Source organism: Danio rerio, chromosome 23 (genome assembly GCF_049306965.1).
Source record: "Danio rerio strain Tuebingen ecotype United States chromosome 23, GRCz12tu, whole genome shotgun sequence".
Taxonomy (NCBI): domain Eukaryota; kingdom Metazoa; phylum Chordata; class Actinopteri; order Cypriniformes; family Danionidae; genus Danio; species Danio rerio.
Genome location: NC_133198.1, coordinates 24101573 through 24127208, shown reverse-complemented (window position 1 = coordinate 24127208; position 25636 = coordinate 24101573). Strand labels below are relative to the sequence as shown.

At 35.4% G+C, this 25636-nt stretch overlaps 1 protein-coding gene and 1 long non-coding RNA gene across 15 annotated transcripts in view; one reads left to right on the top strand and one right to left on the bottom strand.

Moving 5' to 3' along the window:
- The window catches only part of megf6a (multiple EGF-like-domains 6a), a 142255-nt gene that overhangs the window by 44364 nt on the left and 72255 nt on the right, over positions 1-25636 (top strand). For 8 of the 14 annotated variants that reach the window (XM_073938929.1, XM_073938926.1, XM_073938924.1 and 5 more), the window contains one exon: positions 23251-23373. In XM_073938929.1, the coding sequence (XP_073795030.1) occupies positions 23251-23373 (123 nt within the window). Of the gene's footprint in view, positions 1-1515; positions 1929-23250; positions 23374-25636 lie in introns of those variants that run through there. The other 6 variants (XM_073938936.1, XM_073938933.1, XM_073938931.1 and 3 more) reach the window with 1 other exon arrangement.
- Positions 4452-6638, bottom strand: LOC137489119 (uncharacterized). The gene is made up of 4 exons (XR_011008460.2): positions 6510-6638; positions 5776-5833; positions 5598-5660; positions 4452-5484 (listed from the first exon to the last, which is right to left on the bottom strand). It is a non-coding gene; the product is annotated as an uncharacterized lncRNA (long non-coding RNA).

The window sequence follows — 25636 nt, the reverse complement described above, 5'->3', positions numbered from 1 at the left end:
AGTACTTAGTACTGTCCTCTCACAGCAAAATAGTCGCTGGTTTGAAACCCGACAAGGCCAAGTGGCATTTCTGTGTGGAGTTTGCATGTTCTCCCCATGTTCACGTGGGTTTTCAACAGGTTCTCTGGGTTCCCCCACAGCGCAAGTCATACGATGTAAGCCCCAAATCTACTTTTGTACCCATATCCCTTTCCCTTGGCCCTTGAAACAGAGTGTGAAGGGGAAGGGCTTTTTACTTTTACCATTGGTAATCTCTTACTTCATATGAGATTGACAATGGTGAATGCTGTTGTTATTCCATTCATTCATTCATTCATTTATTCATTCATTTTCTTTTTGGCTTAGTCCCTTTATTAATCAGGGGTCGCCACAGCGGAATGAAACGACAACTTATCCAGCATATGTTTTACGCAGAGGATGCCCTTCCAGCTGCAACCCATCTCTGGGAAACATCCATACACACTCATTCACACACATACACTACAGACAATTTAGCTTACCCAAATCACCTGTACCGCATGTCTTTGGACTGTAGGGGAAACCGGAGCAAACGTGGGGAACATGAAACTCCACACAGAAACGCCAACTGAGCCAGCCGAGGCTCAAACCAGCGACCTTCATGCTGTGAGGTGACAGCACTACCTACTGCGCCACTGCGTCGTCAGAGTTATTCCAGTTGCGAAACGCACGAAAACAACACTAACATTATAGTAGACACTGTAAAAAGGTCATCCCCAGCCACTAGACTTTTCTGACACGGTATTCAAGCGTCAGAATGTTGTGGGGAGTTATTATTATGAATGTTTTAAAACATATTTTTGTTTGTTGAAAAAATTCATAAAAAGGACAAAAAATTCTGTGCATCTCCTGACTTCCAAGTTACTTATTAGCGTTTATGGCAGAGTGGTGAATCTCAGGGGTTTCATTGGTGCCGTGACCCGGCTGGGAATGAGATTTAGGGGGGTGAAGAATGCCAGCTGATGAGTTCTGTACAGGTAATACCTCACTCCCCTGATCTTGTCTGTGTTAGAGCAGCCTCCTCCCATGCCAGAATCATCAGAGGGTGGAAGTCTGACCAGAGGGCTTGTGTTATTTTTTGGTACATGAGGAATATTTGAGTTCCCTGAGGGTTATAAATCTTTACATCACAAATGACGATGATTGCACAACGTAGACTTAAGTAAATCTTTCATTTAAGTAAATCAGTTCACTTGAGTTTGGATTACCTAAATCTATAATTCCTGAATTATCAATGCCTCTTAACTCTGCTAATATTTCCAACAGCCATAATTCATTTAATAACCATTTTCAAATGTAACTCAATGCAGCAAATAAAGTAAGAAAAATACCAGAATGCGAGCCCAGTTATGAAAATCTCAAAGATTGAGTGAACTTCAGCCCTTACACATTTGCTAAAGGTCTCTGCATAAATACCTAAGAGAGAAGAGGAGGGAGGAGCAGAGACAGGCAGGAGGGTGGGACTGGAGGTCTGCCCTGGACACCGGAGATGGAGACATAACAGGAGACACAGAGCCACGAGAAACTACACATCTGTCAAAGCTAAGAGAGCAAGAGAGAGAGAGAATGAAATAACTCGATTCTGATGCCAGGACACGCAGCTTATTTAAACAGCTCCTCAAAGCCCGCAGCAGCAGTTGTTTTGTACTGTTGCATAATGGGCATGCTGAGAGAGTGTTTTTCTTGTTTTGTTTGCGGGATCTTATTTCTTTCTGTCTGAGTGAGGTCTGTAACATATTGCTCGTAGACAATGTTATCCGATTGGTTGAGGTTGGTGCTTGTGTTTACCTTCTGGACTCAGCTGGTACCAAGTTTGGCTGCTGGAAATCCACATTACCGCTACTATCACAGAAACTGCTACACCTGCTTCAATGGATATCATGCGTACAACACAGGACACCAGGGCGCAGGTGAGTGTCAGTCAGTCTAAATTTCTTCAGGGAATTGATTCTCATTTTCATAATTTAGGTGATTTCTGCTGTTTTATTTTGCGTTTCTTGAATTCAGAGAGCTAGAAGGTGGTGGAACGCATTTATTTAATGACTGTGTGAATTCAGAGATGTTTTGGGACAAAACTTGATTCTGTAATATTTTGGCTGTGACAAAAGAAGCTTCAGTCAACACTCGTAATTCACCGTGAAGGACTGTAGATGATAATGCCTTTACTTCGCTGCGAACAGATGTCAGATGTGTAACAAAACAAATAATAAACTGGTACATCAGTCTTTGCCAGACACTATAGAGAGGAATCATGTTTTGTTTTTGGTTCTAGGAATCTGCTACTAATTAAAACGATGTCATTTTGTCAACTCAATCTTTTAAAGTATTATTTCATTTGCACATTTTACGTAACAGTGACTTAAGGCTCTGTTGAAAATCGATTTCCAGAGTGGAGGTAATGGAGATTAATTTATATATTAGAATATATCTAAAAGAGTTTACTTTACCAGCTTCCAGATTTTGTCAATTGCTTATGATAAAGTGAAAACATTTCTGTCCTCACATGTTATTATTTTGGTACAATAGGTGGCCTACATGAGGAGCATTTTGTGGTGTTTGAGGTCCGTGTGTTTGTTTTAAAGACCATGGGGGTAATATGTCTTCTGATTTATGAAATCTTTCAGGAAGACAAGAACGTTCTCTTCAAATCTGATTCTCCCTTTTGGTTCCAAAGCATTGTTGTGCAGAGTCTTGTTCATAGCAGGATGTGATTTATGTTTTGATTAGTTTACAACAAGGGTAAACAATGGAAGTACATTGCAACACTGAAAAAATGATTCATTAGATTTACTTAAAAATTCTAAGGTAGCTGGCTGCAAACAATTTATATAAGCTGAATTTAAACAAATTTAATTGAGTAATGTTCAACTTAATTTGTTTGTTTAAATTCAGCCTGTATAAATTGTTTGCAATCAGTTTCCTTGAAAAATGTGTACATCCAATGAATCAAGTTTTTTTTTAATGAACTGAAGGAAAGTTCTGATCACTGCATAATAGCAGGAAGAAGCAGGAAACAATTTATTTGTTTCCTGCACTATAAAAACTGGTAGCCTGCAATATTTATACTAAGGGTTATTTTCGCCTGATTTAGCCAATAAACATGTTTTGATGTGTTTGATATCTATCCTTGTATTTAGGTTGATGTCACTCCTGATAAATAATAGTTTAAAATATTTTTAATGTTACAATTTTAGTAATTTTTTTTTCTTCAGTCAATTGTGTAATTTACTTTACAGTTAGTGAATAATTGTATAGTAAATGCATGGTGTCATATGAGTTGTTGTAAAGCTATTTATTACAAGTGTACAGAGCTGAATACAAATGTATATGACAATGTAAATAATATAAATTTTTCATTCGCCATATTAACCTTCATTACCCTTCATTCATCATATTACCTATTACACTTTTCCCCATTCAATGAGTGACATGTCCTGTATATTCTATAGTCTTTGATTTTTACATAATTGAATTGTTATTAAGATAAAAATAGAACAATATTAAAACAACTTTTGCTAATTATAAATCAACCTTGCCCGATAAAATTATTAAATTATTTTTATTTTTTCAATCGTATTAATCTATGTGAATTTTTAATATTATATCTACACTCACCAGCCACTTTATTAGGTACACCTTACTAGTACTGTGTTGGACCCCTTATGCCCCATTCTCACTTTAAATGGGTGACGTCAGGCGTTGCCGAACTGCATTGTGGATTCGTTGGTGCCACTTCAGAGGCGTTGCTCGCTGCAAAAGTTAGGACTTGCTAATCTTTTTTAGCGTTGTTGGAAGCGTCAGCCAATCAGATCGCTGTATGCAAATACACCAGCTCAGATAGTTGTCTATTGCTGACTAATTTCATTGGCTGACACTGCTATGATGATCACTTCAGAAACGCCTTCTGTCAAGCGTTGACACTTAAGCCCTGTGTGAATGAGGCGTTATTGCCTTCTGAACTGCCTTAATTTTTCGTGGAATAGATTCAACAAGGTGCTGGAAATATTCCTCAGAGATTTTGGTCCATATTGACATGAGCACCACACAGTTGCTGCAGATTTGTCGGCTGCACATCCATGATACGAATCTTCCGTTCCACAACATCCCAAAGGTGCTCTATTGGATTGATATCTGGTGACTGTGGAGGCCATTTGAGTACAGTGAACTCATTGTCATGTTCAATAAACCAGTCTGAGATGATTCACGCTTTATGATGTGGCGTGTTATTCTGCTGGAAGTAGCCATCAAAAGATGGTTACACTTTGGTCATAAATGGATGGACATGGTCAACAACAATACTCGATGACACAATGCTCAATTGGTAATGGGCCCAAAGTGTGCCAAGAAAGTATCATCCCCACCCTTACACCACCACCACTAGCCTGAATTATTTATACAACACTCAAAAAAATGATATGTTGGCGTTAATTAACTTTTTTTTGTCCACTGGTTCCACGTAACCGAGTTAAGTTACCTTTAAGAAAGAATATAAATTTTAGTGAACTTAAGTTAGTTACATAAAGGTAATATAATGTTGTTTAGTTCAATCAACGTAACATTTATAATTTAGTTTTAATCAATGTAGTTATTTAAGTTCAATTATTCTAAAATTTATATTGTTATGTTTAACCAAATAAAAAAACAGTTTCCGTTTCATTGAGTTTATTCAATAGCAGTTTTACAGTTTTACAAATTTTCCAGCAATAAAATGACAATCAAAATCCAAATTCTGTCTTTATCTGTATCTTCACTTATTACAATAAGTTAAAATTTTAATACTATTAAAATAATAGTAATACAAGTATGAAGTAAATTAAAAACAATAAATGATTTTAAAAATATGCTTACAAAAACATCATAAAATACACTTTTCATAATAATACTTTTTATATAATACAAAAAACATTCAAAAATAATATTCTGCCTTCAAATGATTTATCAAAAATATACTTAGAAAAATTAAGTCGTCTTTTGTAAACTATGCTGTACCTTCTTTGCACTGAAAAAGCAGATAACACTTCAGTTGTTCAAAAAAAAAGATTAACATTTTAAAGCAAAGTAACACGATCAGCACTACACCATACATTAGACCAACCATCACAGAACATGCAATAGCTACACACATTCATCTCTCTGACACTTGCACCATTTATGCACATTTGCACCAGACATTCTTACAACCACTCCCTATATCTAAAAAACAAAAAAACAAAACATTGTGCATGAAGTCTGCTTCACACAGGTCTGTGGGCTTGACAAACCACATGTAGAAGCATTCTTAATTCTTAAAATTTTTTGTATAATTAGCATATCTTGGGTGTATCGCCTCTTCTTGTTGATTTGCTGAATGTCTCCTCAATTGTAAGTCACTTTAGACAAAAGAGTCTGCTAAATGTTAATGTAACTACTGTAGATTCATAAGGTGGTGTTGCACATCAAGGTTTGCGCTTCATCATGCCCCGCATCCTAAAAAAGTCAGGTAAAAAAATAAAACATTTACCAACAGATCAAAGGTGAAAGGAGGATTTGGTTTAAGAGTAAAATACAAAATGTTTAAAAAATACAATAAAATAGCTTACCATGTACTCCCTCACTTAGGGGCTTAGAGGATGCATTCACACCTTTTTTCCACTGGTGATGTTCTAAATGACATGAAATGACAATTAGTAATTTACTAAATAATTAGTAGTTAAAATTACTAGTAAATTTTACTGTACATCATTTTAATGTGTGTATAGGCATCTAAAGGCATAGTACCTGGATGATCCACAGTCTCCTCAGCCAGATATGGGACTTTAGAGGTTGAGCTGTAAACCTGTGAGGGAGAAAATAGATGTGAGTGAGCAAAGATTTAAAATGATCAAATATAATAATATAAATAGCAAACTACTAAACTTATAAATTTTAACGTGTTAGATGACCAAACAAATAAGCTTACATTACATATGTCATCATGCTAGATGTCATCCTATTTAAGTGTCACATATGCTTGTCAAGATTTTTTTTTTTAAGTTAACAGGCTTGAATACAATTAGATAATAAATAACAATGTGCCAACACCACATTTTAATTAATATTATGTAAGTTATCAAAACTGGCATTCAAACTCGACAAACTGCTTGACATTCATTTAAAATAAAGACTATTAAATCAAATAAAAAAATCGAATCACTTTTATTGTCACATTATCAGCAGCATGTGTGCTATGATGAGTGAAAAGCTTAGACTATTCTAACATGACTATTCCTTACTACTAACGTTTGTAACTTTATTTTGGGGGAGTTAATATATACCAAGTATAAAATTTCACAGGAATGCTAAAGAAGCTATACATTTATCTGTCTATAATGTGGAAAAGACACAGGGAACATGGCAATTTCATAGCAATACTACACACAAACACAACATAGTATTACAAGAGAGTACATTTATGATTCAAATGTTGTCACAGCCTCAGTATAAATACATAAAAAGTAAAAAAAAAATCTCACCTGTGTGTCCACATTGGGGAAAGCTTTGTGCACGTTCTCAATTTGTACTGTAATCTTCATCTTTTGATTCCCATAATATGGCGCCGAGCTGAGAGTGATCGTTGTGGTTTGAATCTTCTTACTTCCTGTGTTTTTTTTGAAACTGCGCATGTGCAGATATTACTCCACCTATTGACCAAAATGCAGTACTGCAGAAGCAATACAACTCCCTTGCATTCATGTTACATAAGCAAGCTGTTTAAATGTGAAAACTTACTTTTTCTAATTTTTTCCAACACAACACTTTTATTTTTAATACACAAACATAAGCGAATTGTTTAATTTAAACATAGGTACATTCTTTGGACCAACTAATGCCATAATTCATTTTTTTGAGTGAAGGCAGGATGGATTCATCCAGAATATCTTCTATTTTCCAATTTTGGTGAGTCTGTGTGAATTGTAGCCTCAGTTTCCTGTTCTTAGCTGAAAGGAGTGGCAACCGGTGTGGTCCTTTGCTGCTGTAGCCCATTTGCTTCAAGGTTTGATGTGTTCAGAGATGTTCTCCTGCATATTTTGGTAAGAACGAGTGGTTCTATGAGTTACTGTTGCCTTTCTATTAGCTCGAACCAGTCTGGCCATTCTACTCTGACCTCTAGCATCAACAAAGCATTTGCACCCACAGAACATGCAACACTGTAAAGGTTAAACTGTCTAGTATATATTGGAAATTCTCATAATCAGAATGAGTGCAGGTCTTAAATCATTTTTCTTGTTTTGGATCTTTGGAAAAAAAAAACTTCCCAGGTTTCCTCTTTGACCTTAAATGGATAGCTGGTTGTGAATGAGCTCTGCTCCAGGGTAACACTCTGTTAGGCGGTATGCAAGATTAAGCAAAAAACGTGTTTTGGATTAAAGGCGGGAGGCTTGGTATAATCAGTCTGCAGTCAGAGATGTCCAAAAATTCCTCTGATCTTCTTTATTAATGAATATTGGACTAACATTTTGCCTCCTGATTTGCTATTTAATTTTTGCCCTCCACTGATGTGGAAGATATTATTTTACACCACTGAAACCAGCCTTTAATGCTTGTAACCTAGGTAGCGATACAAAATTAAAGCGTAACTCACATCTGATATCAAGCCAGAGGAATCAGAATTTCAAAGTAATGTTTGAGATCTTAAACCTAGTGTTATCGTGATAAGAAGCAGTTGTTTTTCTAACCTGCAGACATGAGGAGCACAAGCTCACATATGTCATTGATTTTACCTTCTGATTCAATAAGTGTCCCTGCTGCACCTCGCATAATTCAAGGTCTTTGTGGGCCAAACTACATAAAAAAATGTATTTTGCTTGAAATGTGGGTCTCCTCGTGCACAGTGGGATCCTGAAGTCTGAGACCACAGTGAAGTTTAGAGATTGTAACCTGAAAATAAGTGGAGTTTTGGCATGATTTGAGGTGTCTGCATCAAATTAAGTTTAAAGAAGTTATTTTATAACTATAGAAAGCATTTTAAATCCAAGTGTCTTTTAATGTTTCAAATAACTTTTGTGAGAAATTTTTTTTGATATCATTCAACGGTACAGATATTTTTAAGTAATAATAATATAATTATTTTTTAAAAATAATTAAAATTATCTTGCGGAACAGTATATATATATATATATATATATATATATATATATATATATATATATATATATATATATATATATATATATATATATATATGATTTTTGTTCTTGTCTGAAAAGATTTTTTGGGTGTTATGGTAAAAATTTTGGATTTTCATTATTTTTTATTTGTAATTTACAGAAAACAATTGAAACTTTATTAAATATTTATTGTTTGTAGCTCATGGGCAGCATAGTGGCTCAGTGGTTAGCACTGTCGTCTGACAGCAAGAAGGTTGCTGGTTTTGGCCAGATAGCATTTCTGTGTGAAGTTTGCATGTTCTCCCCGTGTTCACGTGTATTTCCTGCTGGTGCCCCGGTTACCCCCCACAGTCCAAAGACATGCTGTATAAGTGAACTGATTAAACTAAAACTGGCCTTAGTGTATAAGTGTGTCTGTGTGAATGTGAGTGTGTATGGGTGTTTCTCAGTGCTGGGTTGCTTCTGCAAGGGCATCCACTGCGTACATATGCTGGAATAGTTTGCAGTTCATTCTGCTGTGGTGACCACTGATAAATAAGGGACTAAGCCGAAGAAAAATGAATGAATGAATGTTTGAAATTTTTTTTTTTGTCTTTGATCCAAATTATTTAAAATGTATTTTTACCCAAGGACTCAACTTAATAGCATTGGCCATCCAAAAAATAAAATCTGTCAATTGATTTGAACCCAAAGCTTCCATATCTGCAATTTATTGAGCTTTTCTTTATTTGGAGGTCAGTGGCTACCAGTTTCCAACATTCTTTAAAATATCTTTTTTTGTGTTCTACAAAAAGAAGCTCATAAATGTTTGGAACCATTTGAGGGTGAGTAAATGGTGAGTACATTTTCATTTTTAGGAGAACGATCTATTTAAATCACGTCAACTCCATTTCAATGTTTTCCTGCATTCTGTGTGATGAATTGCAGAGGTCTGCTGTAAACCCATGGGCCGCTGCTGGCTCCACAGCTGGACTCTCATATGAATTTCTGCATTTCATTTCAAGTCTCGTTTGAAATCTCTGTTTATTTACTCCCTGCCGCTGTGAATGGAGCTCAGTTCTTCCTCTGTCTGAGCTCAGGTCAGTTGTGTACAGCAGTCTTGTAATTAAGCTTCCAGGCTCTCCTGAACAGGTGTTCTTGATTAGCTTCACAGTATCTTATCATCTGACTTCCTGAGGCCTTTTATTTTGGTTGTTGGGAAGCCTTGATTTCATTCTAATCCTGCGCTGTGTGATGAGCTGCACAAAAAAAAAGTAAAGTCTAAATGAAGACATATATTGCATGCAAAATTGTGAGCTGTATATTAGGTACACTCAAAAATTGTTTGCTGTGTGTTCAAACTGCGTTTTTAGAACATGTTGTGGGTTTTTGGGACAACTTATTTGTTGTATGTTTAATCTTCTTACATTTTTAAAAACTAATACGTTTATTTAATTTCTTTATGTTGTCCCAACACAAATAAATTGTGTGGAACCCAGCATTTTTTACAGTCTACTACATTTAGTTTGACAATTATTTTGCATTTGATAAGATCACACTTTATTTTGATGGTCCTTTTGTTGAATTAAGTTACATTGCATCTACATGCCAACTAATTCTCAATAGATTATAAGTAGACCGTTAGGTTGGGGTTAGGGTTAGTGTAAGTCAACATGTACATTAAATTAAGGACCTATAAATTTAATTTAAAAAAATGGATTTGTCCATATTTTACCCAACATTGAGTTGAATTAACCCAGCATTTTTGGAGTGCCTGTGTCATGTTAATGTCATGTGACATGTGATGTAACTTGTGTCTCTTCACTTTCATTCACAAGTCCTAGTAAAGTGTCCATTAGATGCACACTTTAGAGTTTCACTGAGAAGTTATCAGAGTATATTTTGTACTTGTTGGAACAAATCTTTTAATTCCATTTTTTTTTTTTGCAAATCCAGCTTTGTGTAGATGATAGTAGCTGCTTATACTGTAACATGATAGTGCTAAAATAATGTGTGTGGAAATGTCAATGAATATAGGTGGTCGGGATATCTAACAGTACAGTTGGCCTCAAAATTGCTGGGATTTGGATCCTGCTTTAAAGGTGCTGTATGTAAGTTTTTGGCTCTTCTACAGCATAAAAAAACATAATAAAACATAATATGTTTGCAGATATTTAAGAAACATGCCAAGTGAACATTCTTGTTTATCTGAAAAACAATGCTGAAGGCAGATATTCTGCTTTGAAAATGTGAGTTACATGCCAAAATGCTGTCTTTGTTTTGTCTCATTTAACTCGGCCATTACCACTTCAGCCAATTATATTTCAGCACCACTGGTTGCCTTGTTGGAAAACCACGTTTCATTTATTCAATCAGAAAGTTTCTCAAAGTATGCACTCGTGAACGAAATGTGACCTCCGGTGGACTGTAGCAGACTCTGAAATGAGACGCATATTCAGAGTTCCACATGAGGTTATTAATTAGCAATTACATAAGCATTACATAAACATTAGGTGAGCAGGTTACATTGTATACCTGTGTCCTAACAACATGCTGATAAGATTTGAACTGATGAGCAATTTGGCTGTTTTCACCAGAAGCAGCACGACAGATATTTAAATACAGCCATTCAGAATATTCACTCAATCATGTAGTGGTAAGGTTTATAATCTAATTAATACATGGTTTATTTGGTTGGTTTGCATTATTTCACAGTTCTAACGTTCAATTTCAAACTGTTTATTTTATTTTCAAGAGGTAAACTATCTGCTGCTGCTTTCAGTAGTATGGCAATAAATGTCATGTAGAATGGCATTCAAACGCACATTGTTAGCATTTAACACTGAATATGTGTACCTGAGGTGATCATGTCCTAAATTTTTCTGTTCTTCAGCTGCAAAAAATATATATTTTTTATTTATATTTCTAAAATATAAATTCCAGGAAAATTCCATAAATTTCTTTTATTGCGTGCCGTTGCTTTTATTAAGAACACAATTTAAATAAGCCTTAAATCAGTGTTTAGGCTCGCTGGCTAGCTCCAAATACCGTCAATCTGGCAACCTCGCGTGTGTTTTGATCCAGGAATGCAATACCTAGTTTAACCACTGGGTGTCAAACTTACATACTGCACCTTTAATTTTAGGAAATTAAAAAAAATACTGGATGTTTATTCCAGTCCAATATGATTATTTAAACACTATTCATACACACATATGTGTTTAAATAGCTTTCAAAAAATAATTTTGCATGATATGTGCCTTTTTAATTTTTCTCATAAAACCTTTAAAAAGAGAAAGAAATAAAGAAATTTCCCCAAGGTGTTTGAAGCTGTCGCACTGATTGTGCCATCAGGTTCAGCGTTCCTGTTGGATATTGTTTTGATGCTTGTCATAAGGGGAGTTGCATTGCAAGAAAGTGCCTCAAATCTTGCTAAAATTTCATCAGGGGGGAAATTTGATTGCAATGGCCATTAAAATTGTTGTAGGTAAAAATGTCAAACCAATGATCAAAGACAACAGATTTTATCCTATTATTATAGGAATCCTTTAAGGTTTTTTAAAATTGGCCCCAGATTACCAAATTTATGTCCGAAATTCCACAGTGTGAGCCAGTCTATGTAACTTCAGATGCATTTACACTTTGTGGTGGTTAGGTGGTTAGCACTATTGCTTTATAGCAAGAAGGTCGCTAGTTGGAGTTCAGATGGCATTTCTGTGTGGAGTTTGCATGTTTTCCATGTGTAGGCAGGCATGAGTTTCCTCTGGCTACTCCAGTTTCCCCCACAGTCCAAGTACATGCTAGGTGAATTGGATGAACTAAATTGGCTGTAGTGTATGAGTGTGTGTGTGTGTGTGTGTGTGTGTGTGTGTGTGTGTGTGTGTGTGTGAATGTGACAGTGTATGGATGTTTCCCAGCACTGGTTTTCAGCTGGAAGGGAATTCGCTGCATAAAACATATGTTGGAATAGTTGGCGGTTCATTCTGCTGTGGCGGCCTCTGATAAATCAGGAACTAAGCCGAAGGAAAATAATTGAAATGTCTTATTCTGTAGTTGTCTCTGCAGATTAATCTAAGACAGAAAAACATTTTAGGCAGATTTCATATTTAACAAAAACTCTGCCTATTTACGTTTTCGCTGTGTGCTATTTTGTGCTCTGTTTACAGTATGTCACATGCGTGCATCCCCTGTGTCAGATAATTAATTGTTTGTGCTAAATCAAATATGGACCTCATCTAGTTCTTGGCTTTACGTTAGTACATTCCATCTGCAGTGTAGTTGTTTGTCTGGCAACATAACAGTAGTGATCCTTCATTAGCTGCAATTATTTAAAGTAAATTACACATTGACATATTGAAAGTCAGCCTACGACCACTGCTTTAGCCATCATCCAAATCGAAACCAGATTTGTTGTCATTGTGGTTTACATAAATTTGAGATAAATACAGCCGGCCAGTCCACAGAGGAGTCTTGTATCACCCTGGAAGAGTTTATTTTGGGATATGCCCAGCCGACTTTTGGAACATTTTTCCAACTATTTCATAGCTACATACCAAATAATTAAATATATGGATGTGAAATATTGATCTGAAAATTAAATTCACTTAATGATTGCTAATTGTTAATGTTAAAAAAAAACAGTTAAGTAATCTGAGTAGCAACAAGATGGAACAATAATTCAGTAATGATTTTTATTTTATTATTATTATTATTATTATTAAATAACAATAAAATAATATTAATAATAAATAAGCTGAAACCTAAAATACATTTCCTATTGACTAGCATACTTTTCTGCAATAATTTAACCCACCTTAATCTATTTTAAGTGTAATTCTTCACTGTATCATATTAATCATACACTGTAAAACCCAATAAGTTAAGGTAACTCAAGCCAGTTTTGATGAAACTGCAACAAACCATCTAAGTTTAAAAAAAGCTAATCCTAATGAGTACTGTGAACTTAATCCATTTGAGTAAATGAAACAATTTGAGCACAGTAAACCCCATTAAATGAAGAGAACTCAAGCCAACTGAATACCATAAAACACAGTAAGTTAATGCAACTCAAATCGTTTGAGTACAAAAACTAATCTATTTGAGTACTGTGAACTTACTCCATTTTTAGTTGAAGTAATGAGATATTTAAGTGATTAAGTAAGTCTTGACTGAATATTAATGATGAATACCTGCTGTTAGCAGAACTACTGAAGAGAAACTCAAAACTACAGCAACATCAGTCACATTATTAAAAGAAATAAAACACAATCAATCTATTCAAATCTTAGCAGAGGATCATTAAACAACTCCACAAACTGTATCAACAGCTTCACACACACTGTTAACCCTTACTGTAGATTATGCAGTAAATAACTGTAAAATAGCCAGTGTTTTGCTGTAATAAAAGGAAACAGTATTTTACTGTAAAAGGAGCAGGATTTGAATGAAATTTTGTAGTGCAAAGAATAAATTACAGTAATTTACTTTATGTACCCATTACAGATAGTTACTGTGATAATAAATGGTAAATTACTGCTCAACCATTATTACCCCATGTATTGCTTTATGTTGCTATATATATATATATATATATATATATATATATATATATATATATATATATATATATATATATATATATATATATATATATATATATATATATATACATACTGTTCAGTTTTGGTATGTGTATGGTCAGTATTGAGGAGAAAGTGAAACAATGCATTGATGATAAGCTAAATTTCTCTGCAGCCATCTCTGTGTTTTCTTTGGTTCCTTTTATGTTTTTAACATTGAGTATCAGGAGTCAACCAATGTCAATGTCACAGAGCTAATTAAAAGGTAAAGATATCGACGAGATGCATTTAAAGGCAAAAATATTCACACAGAGCAACCAAATTATCACAATCATTTTTATAACTTTGTTTACTTTTCTATAATTAATCTAATTTGCCTAGTTTAGCCAATAGTTAAGCTTTTAAATTGCACTTTAAGCTGAATATTAGTATTTTGCTAATTAACTAGTAAAAATGTGTTATTTAAAAAATATGTTAAACAGCACGTACATACATTTTCGCAGAGACTCAATGAATTTGTTTGGAGAAGTTGGTAAAAATGGCATTAACGGTATAGTATAAAGACTTTCCTAAATAAATGTATTAATCAGGTTGTTTGTTTTTTATTATTATTATTACTACAGGTTTGGAACAACATGAGGATCAGATTATTTATTTATTTTTTATTTTTTTGCTTTGGATGACGTTTGTATATTGTTTGTATATTATTGTTTTTATTCAATGATATGTGCATGATTGTGATAAATGTAGGCAATTCCTTTGAAAATATGCTATGTACCAAGGATGTCAAACTCCTGGAGGGCCGCAGCCCAGCAGAATTTAGTTCCAGCCCTGCTTCAACACACTACCTTTAGATTTAGTTTAATCAGGTGTGTTTAATTAGTATAACTGCACTGTTACTCTGTAGATTGTGCAGTAAATAACTGCAAAATAGCCAGTGTTTTGCTGTAATAAAAGAAAACATTTATTATTTATTAACACATTATTTTACTGTGAAAGGAGTAGACTTTGTATGAAATTGTGCAGTGCAAAGAATTAATTCCAATAAATTCTCTGATGGTTTATGTTGCTATTTATAGAGACGTGCATTTTAAAGGCAGAAAATAATGATTTAGGCATCACCATACACTCCCACAGGCTGTCTGTCTTATTCTAAACACAAAGGTGTTAGAAATAGTTTTCAGAAAATGCTGGCCCTTTAAGGGAGCCAGGTGTTTGATTTGTTTACTGCTGAGTGCGCTCTATTCTCTTTCCATCAATTCAGATGTAGAGTCTGATATGTTTTAGGCTTTAAATAAGAATCTACAATGAGTAAGTAAAATGTGTTCAAATGTTTTTGAGGGTTTCTAAAATAAGGCTGTGTTTTAAGTTATATTGTTGTTATCTTGAACTGTGTACTTGAAAGCTACATTGTTAGCTAGTTAGCCTCTCCTCATATAACTTCTTACATTACTTTTGTTTAAGTATTTATTGGATAATGCATACTGCCATAATGTACAGATGCTAACAGTTGTATGTATCTTTCTGGCAACTAAGCCAAAATTAAATTCCTTCATCTCAGTAAGGTAACTTGTGCACATCGTCACAGGGAATCACAAAAACATGATACACATAGCCATACACACACAAAAGCTCCACTGTCCGGTCCCAGGTTGTGAGTTTGTTGCTAAGTATTTTTCAGAGCAGTGTTTCCACCTATGAATTTATATTAGAAACAATAATAAAGTTTGTTGTCATGAGATAATTATAACAATAAAAGATTGGATCCTTTGGTTTTTCGGTGTTGCCAACTTTATTTTTTATAATTACTTTAAACTTTTTATTGAGATTTAACACAGTTTTTAATTATTTAAAACTTTAAACTTTAAAATAATTATGTTGTGTTTTTTGCTGTTCATTTGCTGATCTACCTTTCTGCAGATTTTAGTTGCTATTCATTTCAAACACACCTAAACCAATTAATTAGGACCTGAACACCACTTGATAATTACAGGCAGGTGTGTTTGATATGGGTAGCAACTGAAATCTGCAGGAAGGTAGATATCCAGGAACAGGATTGAGCACCACTGCTGTATACCATGGGGGTCAAACTCTAAGTTCCTGGAAAACTGCAGGGCAGCAGAGTTTAGTACCCACCCTGCTTCAACATTACCTGTAGATTTCTAACAAGCCTTAATTAGTTTGATCAGGTGTGTTTAATTAGAGTTACAGCTTAAAGTCCCGGTCACACTGCACTTTTCTCCCTATAGACTTCCATTCATACGCATGTGAGTACTGCAGACCTGGAATGATAGCTCATGCGACAAATTTCATAATTCGCAGCATTGGAAAGTTCAAGCTTGGAGAACGCTGACATGCGAAATCACATCATGTGATTGCTTGATACCAATCAAAGATCAGAACATGACCTCTCTGGCTTGCTTTTTCAATCTCTAATTATTTTGTTTAATTCCACTACTCGCTTTAATTCCACTTCGCAGTGCAGTATGACAGAATTTTGCTTGCTCAAATGTTAGTGTGACTGCAGCCTTACTGTGCAGACCTGTAATATGCAAGACAATATTTATATCTGCTGATTTCTTAATTTTGTTATACTTTTTCTGTTAATTATTTGTTTCGTGCCAAAACAAAATAAATTTGTCTGAGAAATTTTATGCCTTCTATTTTTAAATAACAGCTAAGAATACTGATTAATTTTAGTAACACTACAATAACTATATATTACATACTATTAATGTGTATGCAGTATAATGCTGTGATTTGTAACACTACAATACAGTAATTAACTGTACACAGTTTCCAGTTAGTTACCACTGCTGCTCTATTACAGTAAATAACTGGCAACACTGTTGCCAGCCACTCACTGTAATGGTTCAGTTACAGTAATTAACTGGCAACACTGTTGCCAGTTACTTACTGTAACCAAACTTTTACAGTGAGTGGCTGGCAACAGTGTTGCCAGTGTTCTACTGTAAAAAAACCCCAGTAAGGTCTAACAGTGCAGCAACACTGAGTTCAAACCTCTTTTCAAATGTTAAAATTCATTTCCAGTCAATTTTGAGTTATACACTCATATTAGATCAATTTGATTGTTGGGTTTTACAGTAGAAGAGCACCTTTAATCTTCTCTTCTCCAGGCCTGTTATTGCATGTAATTACAGAGCCTTTATAAAAAAACATAAAAAAAGATCTGCTCCGGGTCAGCTGGTCTAACTAGATTCCTGCTTTAATGTTTTCTTTTTTATTTTCGTTTTTAATCAGTAAATCCACTGCAGTCAAATGGACCATCACTTGCATCTTCTTGGTAAGTGTTGTGGTTAGTTAGAGATTGCATTATGCATTTAAGCCTGCAAATTATAAAAACAGACTTCTTTTTTATAAAAATTTTATGAGCTGAAGATAAATGATTTGTGAGAATTGGTAGCAAATAACCACACTGTAAAACCCAATAGTTTAAGGTAACTCAAACCATTTGAAGAAATCAATTGCACCAAACCATTTAAGATCAAAAACTAATCCTAATGAGTAATATGAACTTAATTCATTTGAGTAAACGAAGCAGTTTCAGCACAGATTGCTTTTTCGAAGTCAAACCAATTGAGTACTATAAAACACAATAAGTTAACTCAAACAATTTAAGGAAACCAATTGCTACAAACTATATGAGTTAAAAAACTAATCTAAATGAGTACTGTAAACTTACTCCATTTAAGTTGAAGTAATGAGGTATAATTGACTCATTACAGTGATAAACCCAACAGTCAACTTTATCAAATGAGTGTATTTTATTATGTTACCTTAACTTTTTGGGTTTTACATTGTACCTTCAACACTGAGTTCAAAACTCTTTTTAAGTGAGTAAAATTAACTTTCAGGAAATGTTGAGTTAACTACACTCATTTCATTTGATAACGTTGACTGTTGTGTTTTACAGTGCACCTTAACTCACTAATTCTTATCGAAAGAGTGTTTTATAACACCAAGAACATTCAGTAGTAGAGATCAAACTGGACTATTTAATTCACAAATCAGTATGATTTGTTTATATTTATTTTTGAACGTCTCATTTTTGGTAACAGTAACTCATATTTTGAAATTTCCTTCCTTGGGGTTTTCCATCCTTGCTTTGCATCCAACAGCTAAAAGACTCTCTGGCTCTATGCTATATTTTAATATATGGGTGCAATCTGTCTTGCAAATAACTCTTACTTACAAAATGTTGGCCATTCTTGCAAAAACTCAAAGGAGGTCAGAGAGAGTTTGTAAAACCTTCAGAGTAATGTGCAGTTCTCCATTCATTTGTATAGAAAGCCCAGCAGCCATTTCGTTGTTTCAGATAACGAGGATTAAATGGAGTTATACAGGAACTTTTCCCATGGCTTTTTCACTTTTATATTGGAAAGATAAATGGAAATATAGGACAAACAGCACTGTGAAGAGATGTGAATAGAATAGTTATGTCACGGTCGGGTGAGGGGAGAAAGCAGCGAGGACCTAATTGCAACAAATAATATGGGTTTTATTAATCATAAATTATAAATTAAACAAAAAGGCAAAACAAACTACCCAGAGGGGGAAAACATTACTTGAACACAAACAAACATGGCTGGAGAGCCAAGACAGGAGCATGAAACACAAGGGAAGTGTAGACGATGAACTGGCACAGGACATCAGACATGAGGAGAATATAAGGAGGAGTAAATTACCACACAAACAGATGAACAAAATTAGCTAATAATGGGTTAACAAGAGGGGTGGGACTTGACAATAGATGGGAGAGCGCATGACACAGAGACAACACAAGCCATGCGCTCACATAAAACAGGACAAGAACATGCAGCCAATGAGAGAACTGCATGTTCATGACAATACAAGCACAACACTGAAGCACACAAAAGCACGTGACCACAATGTAAACAGAGCCACGTGCTTTGACAACAGATGCAAGACACCTTACCGTGCGCTCACACATATGCAATGCACATGCATTATCTCAGCGTCAACCAAAACCGAAAGCAACTAGACGAAGACGCTAAGAATGAAGCACCGCGATGGCGACCGAACAAAACAAACATGAGTACAAGAGCGCACGCGCGTCCGAGGCATTCAGAGCCTGCGCGGCTGCATCAAGCAGGAGCGCGCACGCTCTGCGCACACCCACGGAGTCGTGCGCACACAGAGACACATATAATGACAAACAAGTGCTCGACCCGAGCACAACAGGACAGGACTAGACAGGACAATGTCCGGATTTGCCACCAAAACAAGAATTTACATGACCAGAGTGGCAGAACCCTGACAAGTTCACTTTTAAAATAAGACATTGTTTTATTTATATCTTATCATAGTTCCTCTGTGGGATACAAATAGAATATAAGTATCCTCCGATTGTCTTCCACAAATGTAAAACTTTTTACATCAAAACATGATAACAGTGATCAATGTCTCATTATAAATTTTAAAAGTGGAAATACATAAAAAATACATATGAATCAAGAGCTACAACAATTTCTGTTACAATACTTCCATTGCTCTCTAGTATCTGATACCCCCCCTTCAAACCCATTCTCATTTCCTTTTCATTTGAGGTAGTCTTCTCAGTCTCATTCATTAATTTTCTTGTCGGCTTAGTCCTAGTTGGCTTAGTAATAAATAATCCGGGGTTGCCAACTTATCCAACACGTTTTTACGCAGCAGATGCCTTTCCAGTCGCAACCCATCTCTGGAAAACATTCACACACACACACACACACACACACACACACACACACACACACACACACACACACACACACACACACACACACACACACACAAAACGGACAATTTAGCCTACTGGAAAACCAGAGCACCCGGAGGAAACCCACGTGAATGCAGGGAGAACATGCAAACTTCACACAGAAATGCCAACTGAGCAGAGGTTCGACCCAGCGACCTTGAAAAAAACAGACTGGCCAGTAGGAACAGAGGCAGGTGTAATGGTCAGAACCAAGCCAGTGTCCAGAACATCATAAATTCAGGCAGCACATGAGTTAAGACTTTGCAGGGCAAGCCGGGGACTATACAGAAAGGCTGGGAAGGGAGAGAGCCCTGAAGTAAAACAGAAAAAGATTAACTAAAAAGAAACAGTTCCCCTATATTTGATGTTGTAGGGTCAGAAGCAAACAACAATCTGGCACAGAACAGCACAAAAAAAAGAATACTCCCTATAGACTTCCATTCATACACAGAACCAGTGTCAGACCAGAAATGCAAGCTCATGCAACAAGTTTCGCAGTTTTCTGCACTGCAAGGTTCAAGCTTGGTGAACTCTGACCTGCGAAATTGCATCACTTGACTTTGTGAAACCAATTGAGGATCAAAACATGATCTCTCTCTACAGAAATTTAGAACATGGACATATCGCTCACTTTTTTAAATGTCAGATCATCTTGTTTAATCCCGCCCCTTTTTACAGCGCCGTACTACAGAATTTCACACGTTAAAAATCTAGTGTGATCGCAGCTTTAATAGGGGAGCTAATGAGGAGAAAATGAACAAAGACAGGTGAAACAAATCAAGTAGGAGCACAATCAAAGGAACATGTGGCCAATACAAACAAACAGATAGAATCAGCAGATCAGCCTAGAGGTCTGACATTTAAATGTATGGCAATTAACACAAAAACCTTGTGTTTTAGATTGTCAGCATTGATGCTGATTTTATTGTTGCTTTGGGAAAAGCTCTGTTTCTGTGATATTGGCTATATGCTATGCTGCTTTAAAGGTCAGGATGATTGTAAGACACATGGCCTGAGTCAGACGCCACACAAAGAACTTATTCACTTCCAGAGCTTCATTATGTGCACATTTCCACATATTGCACATAGTGCACTTTAGGAGTTCAGGAGGAGGAATTTATCTACAATTGAAATTCATTATCATCAGTCATTATTTGCTTATCCTTGTGCTGTGCCAAGCATGGTAAGATACTTGGATTCTTTCTCATGGTCCATTGGATAAAAATATGTTTTGTTAAAAATTAGTGAGGTGATTTTTTACTTACTGACAAGCAGGTTTAGAAACAGCTTAGAGGTTGATAAATGATGACATTTCGCATTATTGAACCTATAGCTTTAATTGTATAAACATAAATACATATTAAAATCATTGTTGATAAAACTTTTTCTTAATTTCTTCTTTAATACGAAGACAAGATAACAATAGGCACCATTACAGTAATTAAATTATTTTAGATAAAACAAACACACACGCAAAAAAACACACGCACAAAAATAAAATCTCTGTAATCATTTACTCATCCTTTACTTTTAAAAAACCTATTTGGGTTCTTTCTTCTACTGAACACAAAATTCTAGTTGAAGATTGAACTTTGAAGTTTATTCAAGTCACTTTAGCATGCGTGTTCCCCGGAATCAAACAACAGAATTGTTACATTACTGTAAGTTTCACATTGAGGAAGGCACAATGCAATATGTCCTACTTCCTGCTATTTTTACAAACACAACTATGGGTTGTATTTCAAGAAAGTGTATAGCTTGCAGGGCAGGTTGCATTTATCAATTGATTTAAATCACAAAAAAAGGTTACATTTTAGTTTTGCTATGAATATACCAATAGCTATGTCTTTGGCCTCAATAAATTTGTAATTTTCCTGCTAATTAAGGTAGTAGTTAGGTTTAAGTATTGGGTAGGATTAGATATGTAGAATAATTAAATTACATTATATTCTTCTTTATTTCTATAGCGCTTTTACAATGTAGATTGTGCCAAAGCAGCTTCACATAGAAGGTCATGGTAAATTGGAACAGTGTAGTTCAGTTTTTAGGGTTTAAGTTCAGTTTAGTTTAGCTCAGTTCAGTGGTTTAAAAATCACTACTGAGAGTTCAAACACTGAAGAGCAAATTCATTTATGCGTAGCTCTACCGATCCCAAACCATGCAAGCTAGAGGCGACAACGGAGAGGGAAAAAAAGGTCACCAATTGACGTTGAGAAACCAGACTCAGTTAGGCACGACCATTTTAATTTCTCCGCTGGACAAACGTCTTGTGCAGAGCTGCAGTCTCAGCGGCGGAGGCTGGAAGCTGACCTCAGCGAAGACTCGTCTGTCCTTGGAGCATCACAGGAATCAGTCTCATGCTCTCCACTCCTCCAAGACCACCACAGCAGCTGCTCAGGATACGGCCTGGTCCAGGATATGGAAACATTGGGATCATCTCGTTGCTGGTCCTAGATTAAAATCATCAGAATAAGATCATGCAGAATATGGGCTTTTGCGAGTACTAATAAACAGCCAATATTTTAATAATAGGCAGGTAATGAGCCACTAGCGGGTGCTTTGAGCACAAAACCCTGGATGACAGCAGCGCAAGTTGGACAGTTCATCAAGGATCTTCCACTGGGTTTCATCTCACTGTAGTTGTTAAACGTGATATTTTTTTCATCTGGTCACTATCTAACAACTCTTCGATCTTGAATCTATTACTTGTTCTCAGATAATGTGTTTTGGCTGAGTGCAAAGATAAGCTAATATATTAATTTATGTAACCACGTACACTGATTCTGCATATTTTACTGTTCCTTGCCTTTATGTCATGTACTGTATAAACTTATTGTATGCTATACTTTAATAATAATATTGATTATTAAAACTGATATTCAGCAAAAGAGACAGGGTATGCTTTATATTTTTCAATGAAAATCAAAGAAGGCAGTTATGTTATAGGCTTCGTTTTGTTATAATTTTGTTATAAATATGCATACAGTGAAGATGACGGTCATATGAATATGTAGCTATGCCTCAACATTTTTAGTGTCTGTTATCAAAATGAAAATAGGTAGTTCCTTATATCATAATTTCATTTTATTGTTAAGATAGTGAAACAATGTAGGCAGGGTGATGCGAATGACGTTATAAAGTACACTGATGTGGGCAGTTTTTTTTCCATATAATACTTGCAAAGTCTGAACTTAGGGAAAGGGTGCAAGACTGAACTTTGTGCTCTTAATATTGAGGAAAAAGCTGCAATCAGATTCAGTCTGCAGCCACACCTCCCTTTTCAGATGTCTCTGTTTCCCCCCATCTATACTGACACGGAGCAGCAGCATTTAAAAACCAAAACGACTTATTCAGTGTTTTCAAAATGCTCCATTTACGGGCTGGAAAACTCCAGGGTAGTGTGGATGGAAGGCGCAACCATAGCAAAATTTATGCGTTATAAAACTAAAACATATTAGTGTAAACGGAGCCTAAATGACCACAGGAAAATAGAGCTACAGTGGTTTCCTTACTTCTGATAATTTGCATCACTTTGCAGCAAGTTTTAATTTTGCTCTCTTGACAACATAATGTTGGTGAAAGTATACCACAAGGGTGGGAAAAGTACTATAAAATCAACATTAATTTTCATAAGCATGCCTGATGTCATGTAGCTGTCTGGTTACAAGATACTTTAGTTACAAAGAAAGAGGACCTTTAAATGCTATTAAAAGCTCGGCTTAAACCATCCAACGTGTGGCTGTACTTATCTGTTTTTTTCCATTTCCAGATATTGATGAGTGCCAGGTTCACAACGGAGGCTGCCAGCACAGATGTGTGAACACTAGAGGCTCGTACTACTGCGAGTGCAATCCAGGCTTTCGGCTCCACGTTGATGGCCGCACCTGCATAGGTGAGTGTTTTGGGGTCGTGTTAGGTCACTGACAGATAACAGACAGACAGGCTTGCATCCAAAGCTTTCGAGGCTGTGATCATCACGGCCTAAGAAAAGTTTGCCTTCACAGAACGGGTTTCTCTTCAAAGCTAGCTGGGGTCTCCACCTTGTGCTCCGTGTATGAGCGGGAATCAAAGAGCCTCTTGTTTTCTTAATAGTGGAATGTTTGCTTCTGTTCTGTTCTGTACTGTACGGCCTTGTCATGGCGAGTTTGTGATGGACCTTTGAGATAGACCAGATCAGGATCCAACTGTTCGCTTGCCAGAGCCGCTATCAAACCATCACACCCATCTATTCAAATGTGACTGCGCTGCGGAAGGTGCCAGGTGAAACTCAACAATTCAGTTTTCAAAGAAAAAAAACCAAACCCTGTGGGAATCGATTTAGCTAATGGTGTCTGGATGAAGGGGCTTTGCTTTTCCAATTTGTGGCGGTAATAGCAATAAAAGGCTTTTGTATAGCACTGTTTCAGAGCTTTGGAATTTCCTGCATGGACATTCACTGAATACATGAAACTGAACAGAATAAATACAAATTGTGAGCCAAGTAGGCAGTTAAACTCTGTCTTTGTGCTATACTGGGATGCCGCATGACAACTAAACAACCTTTAATTTGGATATTGCTTGAAATATTTTTTTTTATTTTGTTGAAATATGTGTTTTGGGGGATTTTTCACTTCATAGATTTGGCAGTTTATTCACAAAAGCTCAGTTTTGTTTATTTAAAGTACAAGAAAGTATTAAATATGTCATTAAAAGGATTACTTTGAATATAAAGCACATAAATTTTACACTATAAAACCCAAAAAGTTAAGGTAACTCAAACCATTTGAGAAAACCTAATGCAACAAACCATTTAAGTTTAAAAACTAATCCTAATGAGTACTGTGAACCTAATCTATTTGATTAAACGAAGTAATTTGAGCACAGTGAAACTCAATAAACGAAGACAACTTAAACCAACTGAGTACTGTAAGCACAAATGCACACCTTTTTCCCAAGATTGTGTTTCAATAGTTTACGCTGAGAAATAGTAGAATGATTAAAAAAAAACACACTCTTTATTCATTCATTCGTTTTCTTTTTGGCTTTTTTCCTTTATTTATTTGGGGTCACCACAACAGAATGAAACACCAACTTATCCAGCATATGTTTTACGCAGCTGATGCGCTTCCCATCACTGGAAAACATCCATACACACTCATTTACACTCATACACTACAGGCAATTAGCTTACCCAATTCACCTGTACTGCATGTCTTTGGACTTGTGGGTGAAACTGGAGCACAGAGCAAACCCGCACGAACTCGGGGAGAACATGCAAACTCCACACAGGCACACTCTTTATAAAGCATTGTAAAAATGCTATTGTCAACTACAAAATAGCTAAAAACATTAAATGTTTGCTTTTTCTGGTAAACACTCATCGATGTTTTAATAATCTTGACAATTCAGCTGAAACATAACTGTTTTAGTTAATTTCAGGCTAACAGTACATACTGTAGTAATACTTCTACAATATAGCGTCCGATAGTGATATCCATAGAAAAATGTATATCTTTGTCTAATAAACACATTGTTGCTATGTTAATATATATACTTTTTAAGAACACATTGAACGGCTGTGGTAGAAAAGCATAAAGCTTTTGTAAAGTGGAAGCCAGAAGATTTGATACAGAATCTGCCAAATGTCAGTTACTCTACCCAAATAAGAGATATCAAACAAAATACATGTTATTTTTTTATTTACTTGTCGGAATAAGATAAAAATCACTTACCTACATTATAGGCCACAAAAGAAAATAACTGTTTAATTTATATAACTGACCTTGTTTAAAGGTTTCTTGATTCTTAAAACTGTTGTTACTTAAATGATCCTCATGAATATTTTTGGTTTTGTTCTTGTATTTACTCACATTTTATTTGTTTTATTTTTTAAATGCGATGAGATATGTTTATAGGAAATGTCTGCTAATTAAATCCACAACAGAAGCAGTAAATATTAGCAACCAATTATATCTTTGCCAATGTTTACTTTGTTGGTTTTACAGTTAAAGTGAGAATTATTAGCCCCCCCTTTGGATTTTTTTTTTCATTTTAAAAATTTTCCAAATTATGTTTAACAGAGCAAGGAAATTTTCACAGTATGTCTGATAATAAGACTTTTCTTCTGGAGAAAGTCTTTTTTTGTTTTATTTCGGCTAGAATAAAAGCAGTAATTT